This window comes from Phacochoerus africanus, chromosome 8 (genome assembly GCF_016906955.1).
Source record: "Phacochoerus africanus isolate WHEZ1 chromosome 8, ROS_Pafr_v1, whole genome shotgun sequence".
In the NCBI taxonomy this organism is placed as follows: domain Eukaryota; kingdom Metazoa; phylum Chordata; class Mammalia; order Artiodactyla; family Suidae; genus Phacochoerus; species Phacochoerus africanus.
Genome location: NC_062551.1, coordinates 110,317,812 through 110,336,298, shown reverse-complemented (window position 1 = coordinate 110,336,298; position 18,487 = coordinate 110,317,812). Strand labels below are relative to the sequence as shown.

At 38.2% G+C, this 18,487-nt stretch overlaps 1 protein-coding gene across 3 annotated transcripts in view; it reads right to left on the bottom strand.

Moving 5' to 3' along the window:
• PSMA8 (proteasome 20S subunit alpha 8) overlaps window positions 1-18,487 on the bottom strand; it is a 36,238-nt gene that overhangs the window by 12,482 nt on the left and 5,269 nt on the right. Inside the window, exons 2-4 of one of the 3 annotated variants that reach the window (XM_047792354.1) lie at window positions 12,965-13,091; window positions 8,202-8,326; window positions 4,464-4,586 (exon numbers count right to left, since the gene is read on the bottom strand). In XM_047792354.1, coding sequence (XP_047648310.1) covers window positions 4,464-4,586; window positions 8,202-8,326; window positions 12,965-13,091 — 375 coding nt within the window. Of the gene's footprint in view, window positions 1-4,463; window positions 4,587-8,201; window positions 8,363-12,964; window positions 13,092-18,487 lie in introns of all 3 variants that reach the window. The other 2 variants (XM_047792353.1, XM_047792355.1) reach the window with 2 other exon arrangements.

Genomic DNA, 18,487 nt, shown 5'->3' with positions numbered 1-18,487 from the left:
TAAGTGATGCTAAATTTGATATTTATGGTAGTGACCACCAAATCTCTCCACTGAAAAGATATCTCTTCTCCTTTGTGATTAATAGGTAATATGTGGAACCGGACAAATATCCTTTTCCCTAGCCATGCTTTACCTGATTACTTTAGTGTTCCTAGATGAATTTTTTTTTTAGGGCCACATCCGCAGCACATGGAGGTTCCCAGGCTAGGGGTCTAATCAGAGTTATAGCTGCCGGCCTAAGCCACAGCCACAGCAATGCTACATCTGAGCTGTGTCTGTGACCCACACCACAGCTCACGGCAACACTGGGTCCTTAACCCACTGAATGGGACCAGGGATCGAACCTGCAACCTCATGGTTCCTAGTTGGATTCGTTTCCACTGTGCCATGATAGGAACTCCCCTAGATGATTTTTTTCCCCTGATTTTTAGGGCCACACCTTCGGCATATGGAAGTTCCCAGGCTAGGAGTCAAATCGGAGCTGCAGCTGCTGGCGTATGCCACAGCCACAGCAATGCCAGATTCGAGCCAGATCATGACCTACACCGCAGCTCACAGCAACACCAGATCCTTAATCCACTGATCAGGGCTAGGGGTCGAATCCGTGTCCTCATAGATAGTCAGGTTCATAACCCACTGAGCCACAACGGGAACTCCCTGGATGATTCTTAATCTTTCCTCCCTACCTCTTTTAAATCCACTCCAATCAGGCTCTCATCACCACCACTCCATCCAAGCTGGTTTTATTACCAAGGTCACCAATGACTTGCATGTTGCCAAATTTAATTATTTCATAGTCTTCTTACCTGATCCATCAGTGGAATTGACTTAGCTGATCAACTCTTCTTGGAATATTGTTTTCACTTGGGATACAGGATATTGCTCTTTGGGTTCTCTTCCTTTATAGAATTTATGCTGGGTTCTTCCTCACTTTTTACTGGTCCAGTGCTCCTGATCTAAATCTGGTCTTGCCTGAATTATTGGTCAGAGCCCCCCAACTAGTTTGCCTGCTTCTACCCTTAAAATCTATTCTCAATATAGCAGCCAGAGAGATACTTTTAGAATATAAAGCAGATCATGCTACTCTAATATGCAAAAATCTCTACTACCCATTTCACATGTCCTCTATCTGCATCTTGTAATGTAGAATCTAGCACCTAGCATTGCAAAGTGTTGTCATCACAAGGTACCACAGCTATGTTCTCCGTATCACTGTACCATTTTATTAGGCTATGTGGTATAGTAGGTCAAAATGAAAAAATTAAAGATAGAAATGAACAAAAAAGAAAAAACTTGATCTCATGGTTAAAGTGCTATAGTCCCCCCACACACACACACAATAAAAATAAAACCAGAAGATTTTACTCTACCTTTAAAGACTGTCTATTGGATTTTATGTAACATGTACTTAGAATCATTTGGCTTAAGGGAGGTAGCATGATATAGTGGACAGAACACTGGACTAACAAGCAGAAGACCTTGGGTTCCAACTCCAGGTGTTTTGTTTTGCTTTTTAGGGCCACACTCATAGTATACTGAAGTTCCCAGGCTAGGGGTTGAATCAGTGCTATAGCTGCTGGCCTACACCACAGCCAGAACAATGTGGAATCCGAGCCACATTTACGACCTATACCACGGCTCAGGGAAATGCCAGATCCTTAACCCACTAAGCAAGGCCAGGGATCAAACCTACATTCTCATGGATACTAGTCAGTTTGTTTCTGCTGAGCCACAAAAGGAACTCCCTAATTCCAGTTTTGCTATTAACTAGTCTTGTGAATATGAAAAAAAAAAAAATCACTGAAGTCCTAAGTCTCACCTACCAAATATACTAAATTAAAAAGCTTTCAAACGTTTTTTGTTAGAAATTTTTTTTTTTTTTTGTCTTTTTGGGGCCGCACCTGTGACATATGCAGAGTCCCAGGTTAGGGGTCAAATTGGAGCTGCAGCCGCTGGCCTACACCACAGCCACAGAAACATGAGATCCGAGCTACATCTGTGACCTACACCACAGCTCATGGCAATGCCAAGATCTTTAGCCCACTGAGCAAGGCCAGGGATCTTGATCTCATGGTTAAAGTGCTATAGTCCCCCCCATGTCCACATGGATGCTAGTCAGATTTGTTTTCACTGGGCCACGATGGGAACTCCAGAAATTATTTTTAAAAGCTGCATAATACTTCCTTCAGCCAAAATCTTATGAGAAAGAGTAATGTATAAAATCTGTAAAATGATAATGGGGTGTACATTATCATGCCCAGGGACTGAACCCTGGCCCCAGGCGTGAAAGTGTCAAATCCTCCCCTCCACCACACTGCCTTACAACACCAGAGCAAAGCATAGTTTCAGACCTACATAAGAAGTGATATCCCCAACGATTAAAAAAATTCCTAATTTTCCAAAATAATTGACTTTGAAATACAATAAAAATGCTTTTCTATATAACCCCCAGAGAGCAAACAAATTAAAATGGAAAATTATGTAAACTTGGAAACTGTGTTATGATATTGAAATTGAAGGTTATGATGTAATGATAAATGTAAACAGAAGATGGCAGACTTCAAAATATTTAGAGAAAGATTGAGTGTAATAACTTGTTTTATTTAGGGCATAGATTTGGGAAGCATAAGAAATCTAGTACCTATAAAAGATTTTCAACTGGCAGAAAAAAAGTCTGGTATTTGCCTCGGGTAAATTCATAGCTTCTGGTTATCAAGTAGATTCTTTAGGTAGCTTTTAAAGATGTGCAGCTAAAAACACAATATATTCAGATTTTTGAGGCAAGAACATAATCCACTGTTTTACTGGCCAGGTTAACTGGTATATAAAACAGCATCTTATGAGTACTATCAGCTCAAATCAAATCCTCTAGTTAATATGTGCTTAAAGACCAAAGGAGTAAACTCTTTATAAAATTATTTAAAGCCTGAGCATTTAGTAGTTCCCACTGTGGCACAGTGGGTTAAGAATCACATTGCAGCAGCTCAGGTCACTGCAGAGGCAGGGGTTAAATCCCCAGCCCTGGGCGGGGGTTAAAGGATCGGGCATGGCAGCAGCTGTGGCATGGGGTGCAGCTGTGGCTCGTAATCAATCCCTGGCCCTGGGAACTTCCATATCACACAGGTGTGGCCATAAAAATAAATTTACAAAAGCCTAAGCATTTAAACTTTTAATAAAAACAAAGTCACTTAGATTCGATTTGATTCTATTTGATTCTGTAGTGTACAGTCTAGTCTTATTCTTACATATGAGAATATACAAACATTTACTTCTGGAAACTGCTACTAGTTTCCCTAGGCCCCAGACTTTGTATTAGATTTGAGTGTATCATTAAACAAAGTTAGCACTTGGATACTAAAACAAGAATGACAACTTATTCAGAAAACAAACTATATCCCAGGAATTATGTGGATACAACTGCACTGTACTGAACCTAAGTGTAGATTCATAGTTGGGATGTTTTGACAGTTCTAGAATAGAGGGTGCATTAAAGATTTCAGTATAGGCTTTAAAAGCTCATTTAATTCTTGGAGTTCCCATCCTGGCTCAGTGGTTAATGAATCCAACTAGGAACCATGAGGTTGTGGGTTCGATCCCTGGCCTTGCTCAGTGGGTTAAGGATCTGGCATTGCCTTGAGCTGTGGTGTAGGTTGCAGACAAGGCTTGGATCCTGAGTTGCTGTGGCTTTGGTGTAGGCCAGCGGCTACAGCTTCAATTAAACCCCTAGCCTGGGAACCTCCATGTGCCGCGGAAGCGGCCCAAGAAATAGCAAAAACACACATACACACACACACACAAAAAGCTCATTTAATTCTTTATTAAAAGCAAAAAAGGCTTTCTACTCAAGCAAGCATTCATATGATACAATACTAGTTTGGAAAAATGAATGATGAATAGAAACTGGATATTTATCTCACTTTGCCACTTATATACATTTAGGTTTGTCAAATTTTTCAAAAGTAAGGAAAAGATCTTATGACTAAGAAACCAAAACCAAAGTGTTTCTCTATCCATCAAAACCCACATCATAGTTTCTGACTAGCTAAATGCTTACATAAAGTTTATACTATCTATCTATCTATCTATCTACCTATCTATCTATCTATCTATCTTTTGGCTTTTTAGGGCTGCACCCGTGGCATATGGAGGTTCCCAGGCGAGGGGTCCAATCGGAGCTACAGCTGCCGGCCAACACCACAGCCACAGCAACGCAGAATCCGAGTCACATCTGCTACCTACACCCCAGCTCATGGGAGCGCCGAATCCTTAACCCACTAAGCGAGGCCAGGGAATGAACCCGAATCCTCATGGTTCCTAGTTGGATTTGTCTCCACTGCACCACAACAGGAACTCCAATATTTTAATACAAAATAATTTTGTGTCATGTCCCTGAAAGTAATAAAGCATTTACAGTGAATATGTTTACTCAAATTCTAAAATATATTCAAAAATTCAAGACTCACCTTCCAAGCATGATAAGTACCAGAGGGATCAGTCTGATATAATCTTGGGATACCATCATCATCAAAACCTACAATTAAGGCAGAAATACCAAAAGGTCTTCGTCCATTGCTCTGAGTATATTTCTGAAAAATAAAATGTTTTCATAACTACTTTCTGTATGAGGTCAAAAAATGGACAAAATTATTACTTGTCAAATAAAAAATTCTAGTGGTAAATAAAGTATTCCTAGCAAAATGATTTTATTAATTCCTATTCTGTATAATTTCAAGATTCTCTTCCTGTCCTTTTCTGTACTAACCTCAATCCATAATGAAAATTTTAAGAAGTTAATGTACATAATCTGTAAAATAAAATCTTAGCTTGTTTATGTATAGTCTTAGGTTTGTACTTTTGTTGCCTTATAGGTTCGGTAACATAACTAGATTGTAATATTTTACTATTGTGGAGAACTGTGCATTTGCACCATTTTGGTTCCCAGTAAAGCTGACTTCAATGAGCTGTACTTTAGAAGCATGTCCTTGGTTTATTTTGAGGGACACTTTGTTATTATTATCAAATATTCTTATTTGACACTATTATTATCAAGTATATTCTGTTTACTACATACCAAGTTATCGCTACATAAAAATCCAACTAAGACATTTCTTTCAGTCCCAAGACAAGGAAACCTTTGTTTTTCTTGAAGAAAAAGTATGCTTTCTCCTAACAATGGGGCACTAGAAACCATTTATATTTCTTTTTACTTTAGTGTCAGGAACTCCCTGGATTTGTGCCCTAGGGAGTAGAATTCACACTAATTCTGAGACTGACACCCCTAGAAGTTGTGCAAAGAGGCAGCTCTGGCAGAAAACTCAGGACTGCATTAATAGGCAACTATAGGATGTGTATATATATCTCTGCAGCTTGAGATAGCTTTGTACTAGGTTTCTTCTTGGATTTGTCTACATATCTCTTTTTCCATTATATGTATTTTTACAAGCCACTTTAAATATTGAATGCAAATAGTTGAGTTACAGAATAGAATTTTTCTAAACTCTTACAGAATAGAATTTTTCTTTTTTTTTTTTCTGTATTTCCTAATGTTCCTAGTTCACACCTAGGTAAAAAGTAGATGTTCTGTAAATAAACCTTGGAGGAGAGAAATTTTTACTTTAGTGGCTTAAGCAACCACTTGTTTAATGAAAAAGTAATGTTGTATGCACAGGGTTAAAATCATTTCAAAGAACAAAAGATGCATATGAAGGATAACTCTCTTTTGTCCCAGAGCCCTAGGCCCCTCTTCACTTGATCTTAGCCAAAAGGCCAAGAAGCGATCTTAGGTCCCTCTTCAGTGGTAACCCCACTGTTACAGATTTACAGTGTATATTTCTACAAAGGTTCTATGCCTTCATACTCCTAAAAGAAAACCAAAAAACACAACTAGGAACCTTCTATACACAATATTCTGTACCTTGTTTTTTGGTGGGTAATTTTTTACTGGGAAAATCAAAGCAAATAAAAAAGTAGAATATAAAAACGCTGAACCTCCTTGCAACATAAATTAAATTAAAAAAAAGGACAATTTGTTATAAGTATGTAATCTAAACATTTAATATCCAGAATATATAGCATCTACGAATAAAATCTCTACCTAGGCAAATGGTAAAATCCATTCCAGGAAGTATTCTAAATGCTTTCCATGCACTAAATCATTTAATCTATACTGCAACTCAAAAACACTATTGTAATATTCATTTTATAAATAAGAAAATTGAGTCAAAAGAGGCTAGTTTGCCCAAAGCATTAACTAGAAAATACCAAAGCCAAATTCAAAGCCCAAAATTCTGGCTCCTGGGAGCACATTCTTAATCACTAGAGTGCCTGTCAAAAGGAAAGATGGTTTATACCAGGAGAAATGAAAATAACCAACATGTGGAAAAAAAAAATCGACCTTGCTAATTATAAAATACAAATTAAAACACCTATTACAGTATTATGTTAATTTATTTGCAAAATAAAAGAAAAATGAAAAACCCAATGCTGATGATTCTTCAGGGATATATTTGTGCTTTGCTGGTGGTACAATAAAAATTAATTCAATCTTTTTAGAAAGCAATTTAGCCACATATAACAAGAGTCTTAAAACTAATTACAATATCTAATCTAGTAATCCCACACTGAAAATTAATTTAAAAATATAATTTAAAAAAGAAAAATAAAAGCTGTGACAAAGATAATGCTATTACAGTAGCAAACTGAGAGACAGAGAGAAAAGGAAAAAAAAGAAAATGGTAACAACCTAGATAATTACCAGATAGCAACTAGAAGTAGTAAGATACAGTCAGTAAGAATAGTAAGCATAAGAACTATGTTGACATATATAAAGAACAAAGGAAATGATAATAAATGAAAAAATACCTGTTTGCATCATGATTACACTTAATGTCAAATCATGTATCTACACATGGATTCAGAAGTTGTATCTAAGCCTGATTAGTTCTGTTTAGCTTTGTAGGTGAAAGAATCATAAGGATCATAGGTATTTATATGGAAAACTATGAAAAATGTCTCTCATTACTACATCTCTAGAACTGTAGAAATCTCTTTAAAAGGTCCCTTTTTTTTTTTTTTTGTCTTTTTAGGGCCGCACCCATGGCATATGGAGGTTCCCAGGCTAGGGGTCCAATCAGAGCTATAGCTGCCAGCCTTCGCCAGAACCACAGAAATGCCAGATCCGAGCTGTGTTGCAACCTACACCACAGCTCATGGCAATACGGGATCCTTAACCCACTGAGCAAGTCCAGGGATTGAACCTGCAACCTCATGGTTCCTAGTCAAATTTGTTTCCGCTGCGCTATTCCGAGAACTCCCAAAAGGTTACTTCTTTAAAATTTAACATAATTCCCAGAATTGATACTGATTAAGATTTCTAGTGATCAAATCAATCCACTCCACTGGAATAAGAATGTATGAAGTTAAGAGTTTTCCGTTGCGGCTCAGCAGAAATGAACCTGACTAGGATCCATGAGGATGTGGGTTCAATCCCTGACCTCACTCAGTGGCTTAAGGATCTAGCTTTGCCATGAGCTGTGGTGCAGGTTGCAGATGCAGCTCAGATGCTGCATTGCTGTGGCTGTGGTATAGGCCGGCAGCTGCAGCTCCAATTTGATCCCTAGCCTGGGAACTTCCACATGCCATAGGTATGGCCCTAAAAAAAAAAGTACAAAGTTAAGTGTGAGAGAGAATAAGAATTTTAGTACATATTAATAGACTAAACGGTTAGAGTGATTGTAGTATTCCTACGACAGGACTCATAATGATGGAAAAGGAAAAAATGAAGTAATCTGTTGGAAAACTGTAAATCAACTACATTTCAATTAAAAATAAACAAATAATGGAGGAGTTCCCATCGTGGCACAGTGGTTATCGAATCCAACTAGGAACCATGAGGTTGCGGGTTCGGTCCCTGCCCTTGCTCAGTGGGTTAAGGATCCGGCGTTGCCGTGAGCTGTGGTGTAGGTTGCAGACGCGGCTCGAATCCCGCGTTGCTGTGGCTCTGGCATAGGCCGGTGGCTACAGCTCCGATTCAACCCCTAGCCTGGGAACCTCCACATGCCGCGGGAGCGGCCCAAGAAATAGCAACAACAACAACAACAACAACAACAACAAAAGACAAAAGACAAAAAAAAAATAAATAAATAAACAAATAATAAAAAGATCATGAGAAAAAAAAGAAGTCTGTTGGAATACTGGCTTACCTGCTTTAAGGTTGCTATGAAGCGAGTTATATATTCTACAGTGACTGGGTCCTCAACAGTAAGCTTATGACTCTGGCACTCCACACGGGCCCTATTTATTACTACTCTTGCATCAGCAGTCAGTCCTATAAAAGTAGTCAATATGTTACAAAAAAGAATGACTTTTTTTCCTTGTCAAAAGGGTTTTGGCCACCATTATATTTTTCTTATAAAATCTTCTGTTTATTTTCAATATATGTCCATGATAAAGAATTTGTAAAATAGAGCATCACTCATCATAAATTGACTGACTTCCTTCATTTAATCCATTCTTTCTTACTTTTTAAGGAAACTTGTTTTAGAGAATAATGTTTTTTTAAATTATTATTACTATTTTGCTTTTTAGGGCCACACCCATGGCATATGGAGGTTCCCAGGCCAGGGGTCTAACTGGAACTACAGCTGCCTGCCTACACCACAGCTCACAGCAATGCCAGATCCTTAACCCAGTTGGCAAGGCCAGGGATCTAACTCACCACCTCATGGTTCCTAGTCAGATTCATTTCCGCTGTGCCACAATGGGAAATCCTAGAGAATGTTTAAATACTAATATTAAGTAATCTATCACCCAAAGATCAAAATAGCTTAATTCACTATAGCTGGTTTGATTATTAGGTTTTATTTAATTTTCTAAAAAATCTCTTCAGTCATACTTTTAAAAACTTTTTTTGAGAAGATATCAATGGCAGACTGTTCAAAGGTTGACATTCTATCCTGATTCCAGAATCAATATACTTATTACCTAAACCATGAAGTAAGCTGGATTTCTTATGAAAACAATTAAGTATTACCTCATTACCAAATACTGAATTCAATGTGCATTCCATTTAACCGTGATATGTCACTCAGCTTTTTCTCTAAGATTAAGGGTTTGAAAATCAAGAATGTTAAAACAGAAAAAGCAAAAAACTTCCTCTTATTTTTGTCATACCAAACATAATGTCATTAATTCTCAACACTTCTATAAGGGGACAGAACTTGTTTTTTGCAAATGAAAAACAAACTGACAAAACTTAAATAGACTGCCACAGTTACAAACATTTCTATTAAAGAAACTTCTTCGGCATTTGACCTTTCTATCACTATTTTTTTTTCCCTTTCTCCACTCTCTTAATACCACATTGGCCAAAAAATTCATTTACAAGTCTCTGAAAAAGGGAGTTCCCATCGTGGCACAGTGGTTAACGAATCCGACTAGGAACAATGAGGTTGCGGTTCGATCCCTGGCATTGTCGTGAGCTGTGGTGTAGCCTGCAGATATGGCTCGGATCCTGCATTGCAGTGGCTCTGGTGTAGGCCAGCGGCTACAGCTCTGATTAGACATGGAGCCTGGGGACCTCCATATGCCGTGGAAGCGGCCCTAGAAATGGCAAAAAGACAAAAAGACAAAAAAAAAAGTCTCTGAAACAGCCATTTCTCACATAACCATTAGTCCTTTGCAGTCACAAACTCTTGTTCCCCTTCCACACCATTCCAAAATGTGTTTCTACAAACCTGGAAGAACTGTCAGCTACTGAACACAGTTAACTAACCAACAATGAAGAATTTGTCAGAATATGCCAGTGTTAGGGATCACTCTAACATTTGTGAGTAGGGTGCAAATTATAAACAGCTAATTAAAGGAAGAGGAACTGATTCTCTTTGCAAATGTTATCTGAGAGAAAGAAATGGGAAGTGGTTGATTTAGCCAACCCTATAGACTAAAAGCTTCACTTATTGAAAAATATGATCAGGGAACTCCCTTGTGGTGCAGCAGGTTAAGGATCACTGAAGCAGCTCAGGTAGCTGCTGGGGTGAGAACTGGATCCCTGACTGGGGAACTTCCACATGCTGCAGGTATGGCAAAAAACAAAAAAACAAAAAATCAGAAAATATATTTCTACATACAGTATATCCCCTTTACAATGTAAATATGGTCCAAAATTATAGAAAATAAAAGTATCATACTTACAAAGTAGTAATATAACTACTTCAAGGAAAAATATTACTGATCAACTTGTCAAATCATATGAATAGCATAATAATGTGTTTGTGTCTGTTTTTAACATGAGAAGTATGAATCAATACCAAGTGGTAGGAAAGAGAGAACAAATTGTATTTAAAGATACATTGAAAATTGCAATTTCAATTTATAAATAAGCAATCTATGGAAAAAAAGGAGTTGGTGTACTGCTTTTAAATGTATATAACTTTAACTTAAAAATACTACCACAATGTAAAATTTCTAATATCACAAGTGAAGTTAAAATTATTTTTTGCTTTTTTTTTTTCAGGGCTGCATGTGCAGCACATGGAAGTTCCCAGGGTAGAGGTAGAATTGGAGCTGCAGCTGCCAGCCTATGCCACAGCCACAGCAATGGTGGAACCAAGCTGAATCTGTGACTTACACATCAATGCCAGATCCTTAACTCAGTGAGGGAAATCAGGGATCAAACCCACATCACAGATACCACATCAGGTTCTTAACCTACTGAGCCACAATGGGAACTCCCAGACTGTTCTTTTTCAAGACTGCTTTTGCTATTCAGTGTCCCTTGAGATTCCATATGAATTTTAGAATGGATTTTTCTATTCTTGCAAAACAAGTAATTGGGATTTTTAATGGGATTGCATTAAATCTATAGATTGCTTTGGATAGTACTGATGTCTTGATATTAAATTTTCTAATCCATGGCAGGGGAGGTCTTTCCATTTACCTTTAATTTCTTTCAGCCATGTTTTATAGTTTTCAGGGTACAAGTCTTTCCTGTTCCTTGTTTCCCTTAATTAACTTTTTAGATTGTTCAGTATAAAAACACAACTAATTTTTGTGTTCTGATTTTGTTTTATGCAACTTTAAATTGATTATTACCTCTAACAGTTTTGTATGTGTGAAATCTTTAGGATTTTCTACATACAAGATCATGTTGTCTGTGAACACATATAATTTTACTTCTTTTCTCTCTGTTTTTTCTTTCTGGCCATAACCACAGCATGCAGGAGTCCCAGGGTAAGGAATAACTCCACAGCAGCAACCTGAGCCACCGCAGTGACAATGCCAGATTAATTTACTGAGCCACAAGAGAATTCCTCTTCCTTTTCGATTTGGATACTTTTTTTCTTATTCTTGTCTAATTGTTCTGGCTAGGACTTTCATTACTACCTTAAATAGAAATGGAAAAGCACGGAGCTCCCGTCGTGGCGCAGTGGTTAACGAATCCGACTAGGAACCATGAGGTTGCTCAGTGGGTTAAGGATCTCGCGTTGCTGTGAGCTGTGGTGTAGGTTGCAGATGCGGCTCAGATCCTGCATTGCTGTGGCTCTGGTGTAGGCTGGCAGCTACAGCTCCCGATTCGACCCCTAGCCTGGGAACCTCCATATGCTGTGGGAGCGGCCCGAGAAATGGCAAAAAAAAAAAAAAAAAAGCAATGGGGAGTTCCTGCTGTGGCACAACAGGATTGGCAGCATCTTGGAATGCTGGTATGCAACCTCAATCCCTGGCCCGGGACAGTGGGTTAGGGATCTTGTGTTGCCGCAGTTGTAGCATGAGTTGGCAGCTGTGGCTCAGATCTGATCCCTGGCCCGGGAACTTCATGTAACATGGGGCAGCCAAAAAAGAAAAAAAAAAGGGAAAAGCGATGGACTAATGATACATGCAATAACTTAGATGGACTACAAGGGAGTTATGCCGAACAAGAAAAGCCCATATGAAAAGATCATATACCACGATTCTATTCATACAACAACATTCTCATGCAAAATTACAGAGATGGAGAATAGATTAGTAGAAGGAGAAATAGCATGTTATAGCCCTGTGGTGACAAAAAGCTATATATCTTTTTTTGTTTTTGGCCATGCCTACTCCATGTGAAAGTTCCTGAGCTAGGGACTGAACCTATGCCATGGCAGTAACCGGAGCCACGGCAGATGCTTAACCTGCTGAGCCACCAGGGAACTTCCTGTGTATCTTAATTTTTTTGTGATGGCTACATGAATGTACATATTATAAGTCTACTAAACCTACACACACACACACACACACACATGCATGCATACATGCAAGTGAATGCATGGAGAACTAATGAAATCTAAATAAACTCTTACCAAGGTCAATTTATTAGTTTTAAAGATGTTACTATTGGAGGAAACTGGGTAAAGGGGATGTCCCAGTGTTTTTTTTTTTTTTTAACTTCCTGAATATAATTCTTTCAAAGTAAAAAGTTTAGGAGTTCCTGTCATGTCACAGCAGAAATGAATCTGACTAAAAACCATGAGGTTGCAGGTTTGATCCTTGGCCTCGCTCAGTGAGTTAAGGATCTGGTGTTGCTGTGGGCTGTGGTGTAGTCGCAGACATGGCTTGGATCTGACATTGCTGTGGCTGTGGTGTAGGCTGGCAGCTGTAGCTCCGATTAGACCCCTGGTCTGGCAATCTCCATATGCCGCAGGTGTGGCCCTAAAAAGCAAAAAAACAAGTGAAAAGTTTAAGAAGAAAATAGCTACCCAATGTTACAGTTAAGGTATTAATACCTTTTAACATTTATGTTTTATTAAAGTTCATTATCAGAAATCCTGGTTTACAGAGTTGTGATTTCCCAGAAAATATAAGGCATACTGTTTATGTTTAATAAGAAGTGGAATAGAGCTCTTTATGTTGTATTAATATAGCATAACAGCTATAGTAGGGTCAACTGTGTTACCCTATTACACCAAGGTGCTCTGTATCATTACAGTAAGTCCCTAAGTACCTGCAAAAGCCATGCAGACATGGTCATCAAGGGCACAAATTTTTCTCACAGTTCTTTCATCTTGAAGCTTGGCAACGGATTTTTTTTCAACCCCGAGCACAACTATATCAGTACCTCGAATTGCAACCTGTTGAGTATTTAAAACACATAATGACTTCTAAGTTTTAATATTAAAATCAAAATACTCTAACATATGACTTATATAGGAAAAGACTTTTCCTTAAATGTTCAATAAAAATGAGAACAGTAGCCGTCTAAGAAAATGGGTTCATGGGTACAGGCTTACTGGAAGTCCATTTCCCAAACTGAAAGCAAGGAGGACAAATAGGTGTAAACTAGAAGAATATACCACCAATGCTGAAACTAAATGAGTGTCCTAATCTCATACAATACACCTATAGAAGTACCATCTAAATATTGAACAATTTTAACCAAAATGAAAGAAGATGCTGGGAATACATGTGAATCCCTTAAAGAATGGGCAGTACCAGTACTGGTGATAGCAGAAGTAGTATAGAAAGCCAAGTAGATAAAATCCTGAAAGCTCTCCCATATATCTCACAATTTGGAGGGATAACGACTAGAGGCCATAAACAGCCAAGAGAAAGACCAAATTTCCCCCACACTAGATTAGTGATAAACAAAACCTCAATGCAAACATGAATGGAGCAAGAAGAACCACTCCTGCTCCTCTCTTCCTCCACTCTTTCCCTAGGGAAGGAAGTACACCAAAGTCTAAAGAACAATGTACAAGGGTACTTGTAAGTGAATCAGTACTAACAAAACAATCAAATAGTAAAAATAAAAAGTAAAAAATAAGAACACAGGTGATAAAGTTCAATGTCTATGTCTAAATTAAAAATAACAACACTAGAAAAGCAGGAAGATTATTTGTGAAGACTATTTCTTAACTTGTTAAAAGTATCACAAACCAGCAGCCAGAATCATCTCAAAATATGAATTGCCATCCATTTAAATCTTCAAGCCAAAAACCTGGTTATCATCCTTTAATCACTCCTTTCCCACACTATCCACTTGTAGTCAATTACCAAGTTTCTGTCCATTTCACCTGTAAAAGCTACCCACTTCTTCCTATCATCACTCCAGGAAAAGAAACCATCATTTCTTGCCTGGACTATGCACTACTGCATATCCTTGTAGGTTTTCCAGTTTCTTCCCTTGCTCCCCACCTCTCCACATCCTCCTCCCTACTTCCTCCCCCATTTAAAAACATCAATACTCTCCAGTTGAATATTTCTCCACTGTACTAGCTACTTTTCAAACTCGTTAGTCTTGCCTAGAGGGCTGGGCATGATCTGACCCCTGTATACTTCTCCAATAATACGTCATTGTTAACCAAGCAAAAGCTACACTACTTTCAAGACTTTCTCCAACATAAATATTTCCCTCCTTTCAGCCTTCACATGTGGTGTTACATCCCCTCTGCCTGGAAAACTTCTTTTACTTCAGGTTCTAACTTAAATCTCACCTCAAGGAGTCCTTCTCTATTATTCTCTAAATAATCTGTCTGTTCCTGCAATCAACACATTTATAATTGTTTATTTATTCATACTTATCTATTAAAATTGTTAAATCTATAGGGGCAAAAAAACAGGCAAATCTAGACATGGGGACACTTCTGAACAATAACCCAGTCTCTTCAAGAAGTCCAAGGCATGGAGTTCTCTTGTGGCACAGAGGGTTAAGGGTCTGGTGTTGTCACTGCAGTGGCTCAGGCTCAATCCCTGGCCCAGAATCTTCCACATGTCAAAGCCGCAGCCAAAAAAAAAACCAACCCCCCCCCCCCCAAAAAAACAAACAAACAAAACAAACAAACAAAAACCAAGGCGTGACAATAAGGGGAGGATGCTGTTCAAGAATAAGAGATATCGGAGTTCCCGTCATGGCGCAGTGGTTAACGAATCCGACTAGGAACCATGAGGTTGCGGGTTCGATCCCTGCCCTTGCTCAGTGGGTTAACGATCCGGCGTTGCCGTGAGCTGTGGTGTAGGCTGCAGACGCGGCTCGGATCCCGCGTTGCTGTGGCTCTGGCGTAGGCCGGTGGCTACAGCTCCGATTCAACCCCTAGCCTGGGAACCTCCATATGCCGTGGGAGGGGCCCAAGAAATAGCAACAACAACAACAACAACAAAAAAGACAAAAAGACAAAAAAAAAAGAATAAGAGATATCTAACAGCTTGCTGCGATGCATGGATTTTAGATTCAGACTCCAAACAACTATAAAAAGATATTTTGTAAGCAATGAGGAAGATTTAGAATGTAGATGAATGTAGATTATTACAAACTATTTAGGAGTTTTTGTTCAATAGTAGTAATAATGGTCTTAAGAAACATGTCTTTTTGTTTGTTTTTTTTTTTGCCAGGGGTCAAATTGGAACTGCAGTTGGGGCTTATGCCACAGCTTGTAGCAACACCAGATTCTTAACCCACTGAGCAAGGCCAAGGATCAAGCCTGTTTCGTCACAGAGACAATGTTGGGTCCTTAACCTGCTGAGTCACAATGGGAACTCTGAGAAACATCTTTTAAAATAGAGATGCATACTGAAATATTAATAGATTTAAATACCATAATATCTGGGGTTTATTTTAAAATACTCCATTGAAAAATGAATTTTGATGTAAGCCTCACATCATATAAAAAAATCAACTCAATATGAATCACAGACTTAAATGCAAAGCTATAAACTTTTAGGAAAAAAAAGGAAAATTTTTTGGATCTAGGCAAAGATGGTACCAAATGAAAAGGAAAAAATTGTTTTTTGGACCTCATCAAAATTACAAACTTTTGTTCTATGAAAGTCCAGGTGAAGAGGATAGAAAGACAAGTTACAAAGTTAGAGAAAATATTTGCAAACCATTTATCTGACAAAGTACCAGAATCTAGAATACATAAAGAACTATCAAAGCTCAGTCTATAGATGCTAGAAAATGAACAAAAGACATGAATGACATTTCACCAAAGATAAGCAAAAATAAGCACATGAAAATATGCTCAACATTATTAGCCATTAGTGGCTAATTTAATTAAAACCACAATTATGTATCACTACATACTTACCAGAATGGCTAAAATTAAAAATAGTAACACCAGGGAGTTCCCGTCGTGGCGCAGTGGTTAACAAATCCGACTAGAAACCATGAGGTTGCCAGTTTGACCCCTGCCCTTGCTCAGTGGGTTAACGATCCGACGTTGCCGTGAGCTGTGGTGTAGGTCGCAGACGCGGCTTGGATCCCGCATTGCTGTGGCTCTGGCATAGGCTGGTGGCTACAGCTCCGATTAGACCCCTAGCCTGGGAACCTCCATATGCCGAGGGAGCAGTCCTAGAAATGGCAAAAAGACAAAAAAAAAAAAGTAACACCAAATGCTGGCAAGGATGTCTAGAAACTGCATCACTGGACACTACTAGCATTAATGTAAAATGGTACAGCCATTCTATGAAACAATTTGGTAGCTTCTAATAAAACATGAAATTACATACAATCTAATAATTGCACATTTAGGGATTTATATCAGAGAAATAAAAACTTATGTTCACACAAAACCTGCTATGAATGCAGCTTTATTCATAATAACTCCAAACTGGAAACAGCTCAAATGTTCTCCAACACGTGAATAGTTAAACACTGTGGTACATCCATACTATGGAACACTACTCACAATAAAATGCTGATACATACAGCAACTTGGGATGAATCATAAGAAGAAAGAAAATCTCAAAAGGTTTCATACTGTATGATACCAATGAAACAACATTTGAAATTACAAAATTTTAGAAATTCAGGACAGATGAATATTTCCAGGAACTAGGGCTATGAATAGAAGGATGTAGGGGGTAGGCAAGAAGGTAGGTGTGGTTAAATAAGAGCAACATATGGAATTGTTGTAGAGTTGGAAATGTTCAGTATCTTGACTGGATACACGAATGTGCATAAGCAGTAAAATTTGATGGAATTAAATATACATATAAACAAGTACAAGTAAAACTGGAGAAATCTGGATAAAATAGGTGGCCTAAATCAGTATCAATATCTTGGTTGTGATATCATACTATAGTTTTGCAAAATGTTACTATTGGCAGAAAATGGAGTACATATATGAGGGATCCCTATGTTTTATTTCCTACAACTGCATGTGAATATACAATTATCTCAATAAAAATTTCAATTGAAATTACTCCATTGAAAATAGGAAAAAGTCATGAAAGATTAAACAGACTGATAAAATGTTGATAATTACTACAACTGGGTAATGGGTATACAGAAGTTCATTATGCTATTTCCTTTCTATCTTTGTATGTTTAAAATATTCCATAATAAAACATTTAAAATAAATCAAATAAACCTAAAGACAAATAAACCTCAACTTTCTCTACAGTTTTTCTCACCAACATTTAAACATATGCTCAAGTCTATCTTAAACTCTTAAAAACCACTTCATTTTCATCCTGCTTCTCTCTCTCAACCTCTTTAAGGCCAAATATCATCATCAATCCTCAGCTTACAGCAACTACTTTTCTACTCCACTCCTCCCAGTGTTTAGCCAGAGCAGACTACACATAGGTGGTGAAGGTCCCTTAAGTTGTCTATTCTCTACATAGTCTATAAAGTCTATATTTTGCCTTCTCAAGTGGAAAATAGTACTCAAGAATATTCATTTACTTGACCTTCAAGTAGGTTAGGTTTAAACAAGTGGGAGAAAGGATACACTTCAAAATTATTATCTCCAGCCCAGGTCAATCTCCTGAGTTCCAAACATGTATATATTCAGCTTCCTCATGGTCTCTGTGGGTCACGAATCTTGACATAGTTTAGCTAACTTCTCTGGCTCAGCATCTCTCACAAGGCTGCACTCGTCTCAAGGCTCAGAGGAAAGAATCCATTTATAAGAGAGAGATCTTTAAAAAACAAAACTATAAAGAAAAGTGAAAAGAAAATCTGAATGTGGCAGTTCTCTACTTAAAACTTCTATTAGTAGGGAACATATCTCACTAGGCGAGCCAAGATAACACAGGATTTAGGAACTATAATATTTGCTTCTGCACATTGGCTTTCTGCTCTTAATCAGACAGGCTTTTATCTGTACAGAAAAAAATATGGCCACTGACAACCTTGACCTCAATCAATCCCAACAATTCTCCCAGAGGGAAAAAGCTACTACTATTTGTGGCTAGAAAAGTTCTGAGAGGAGTTCCCGTCGTGGCGCAGTGGTTAACGAATCCGACTAGGAACCATGAGGTTGCAGGTTCGGTCCCTGCCCTTGCTCAGTGGGTTAACGATCCAGCGTTGCCGTGAGCTGTGGTGTAGGTTGCAGATGCGGCTCGGATCCCGCGTTGCTGTGGCTCTAGTGTAGGCCGGTGGCTACAGCTCCGATTAGACCCCTAGCCTGGCAACCTCCATATGCCGTGGGAGCAGCCCAAAGAGATAGCAAAAAAAAAAAGACAAAAAAAGACAAAAAAAAAAGAAAAGTTCTGAGGATGGACTTATTATTGGCTAGATTTGAGT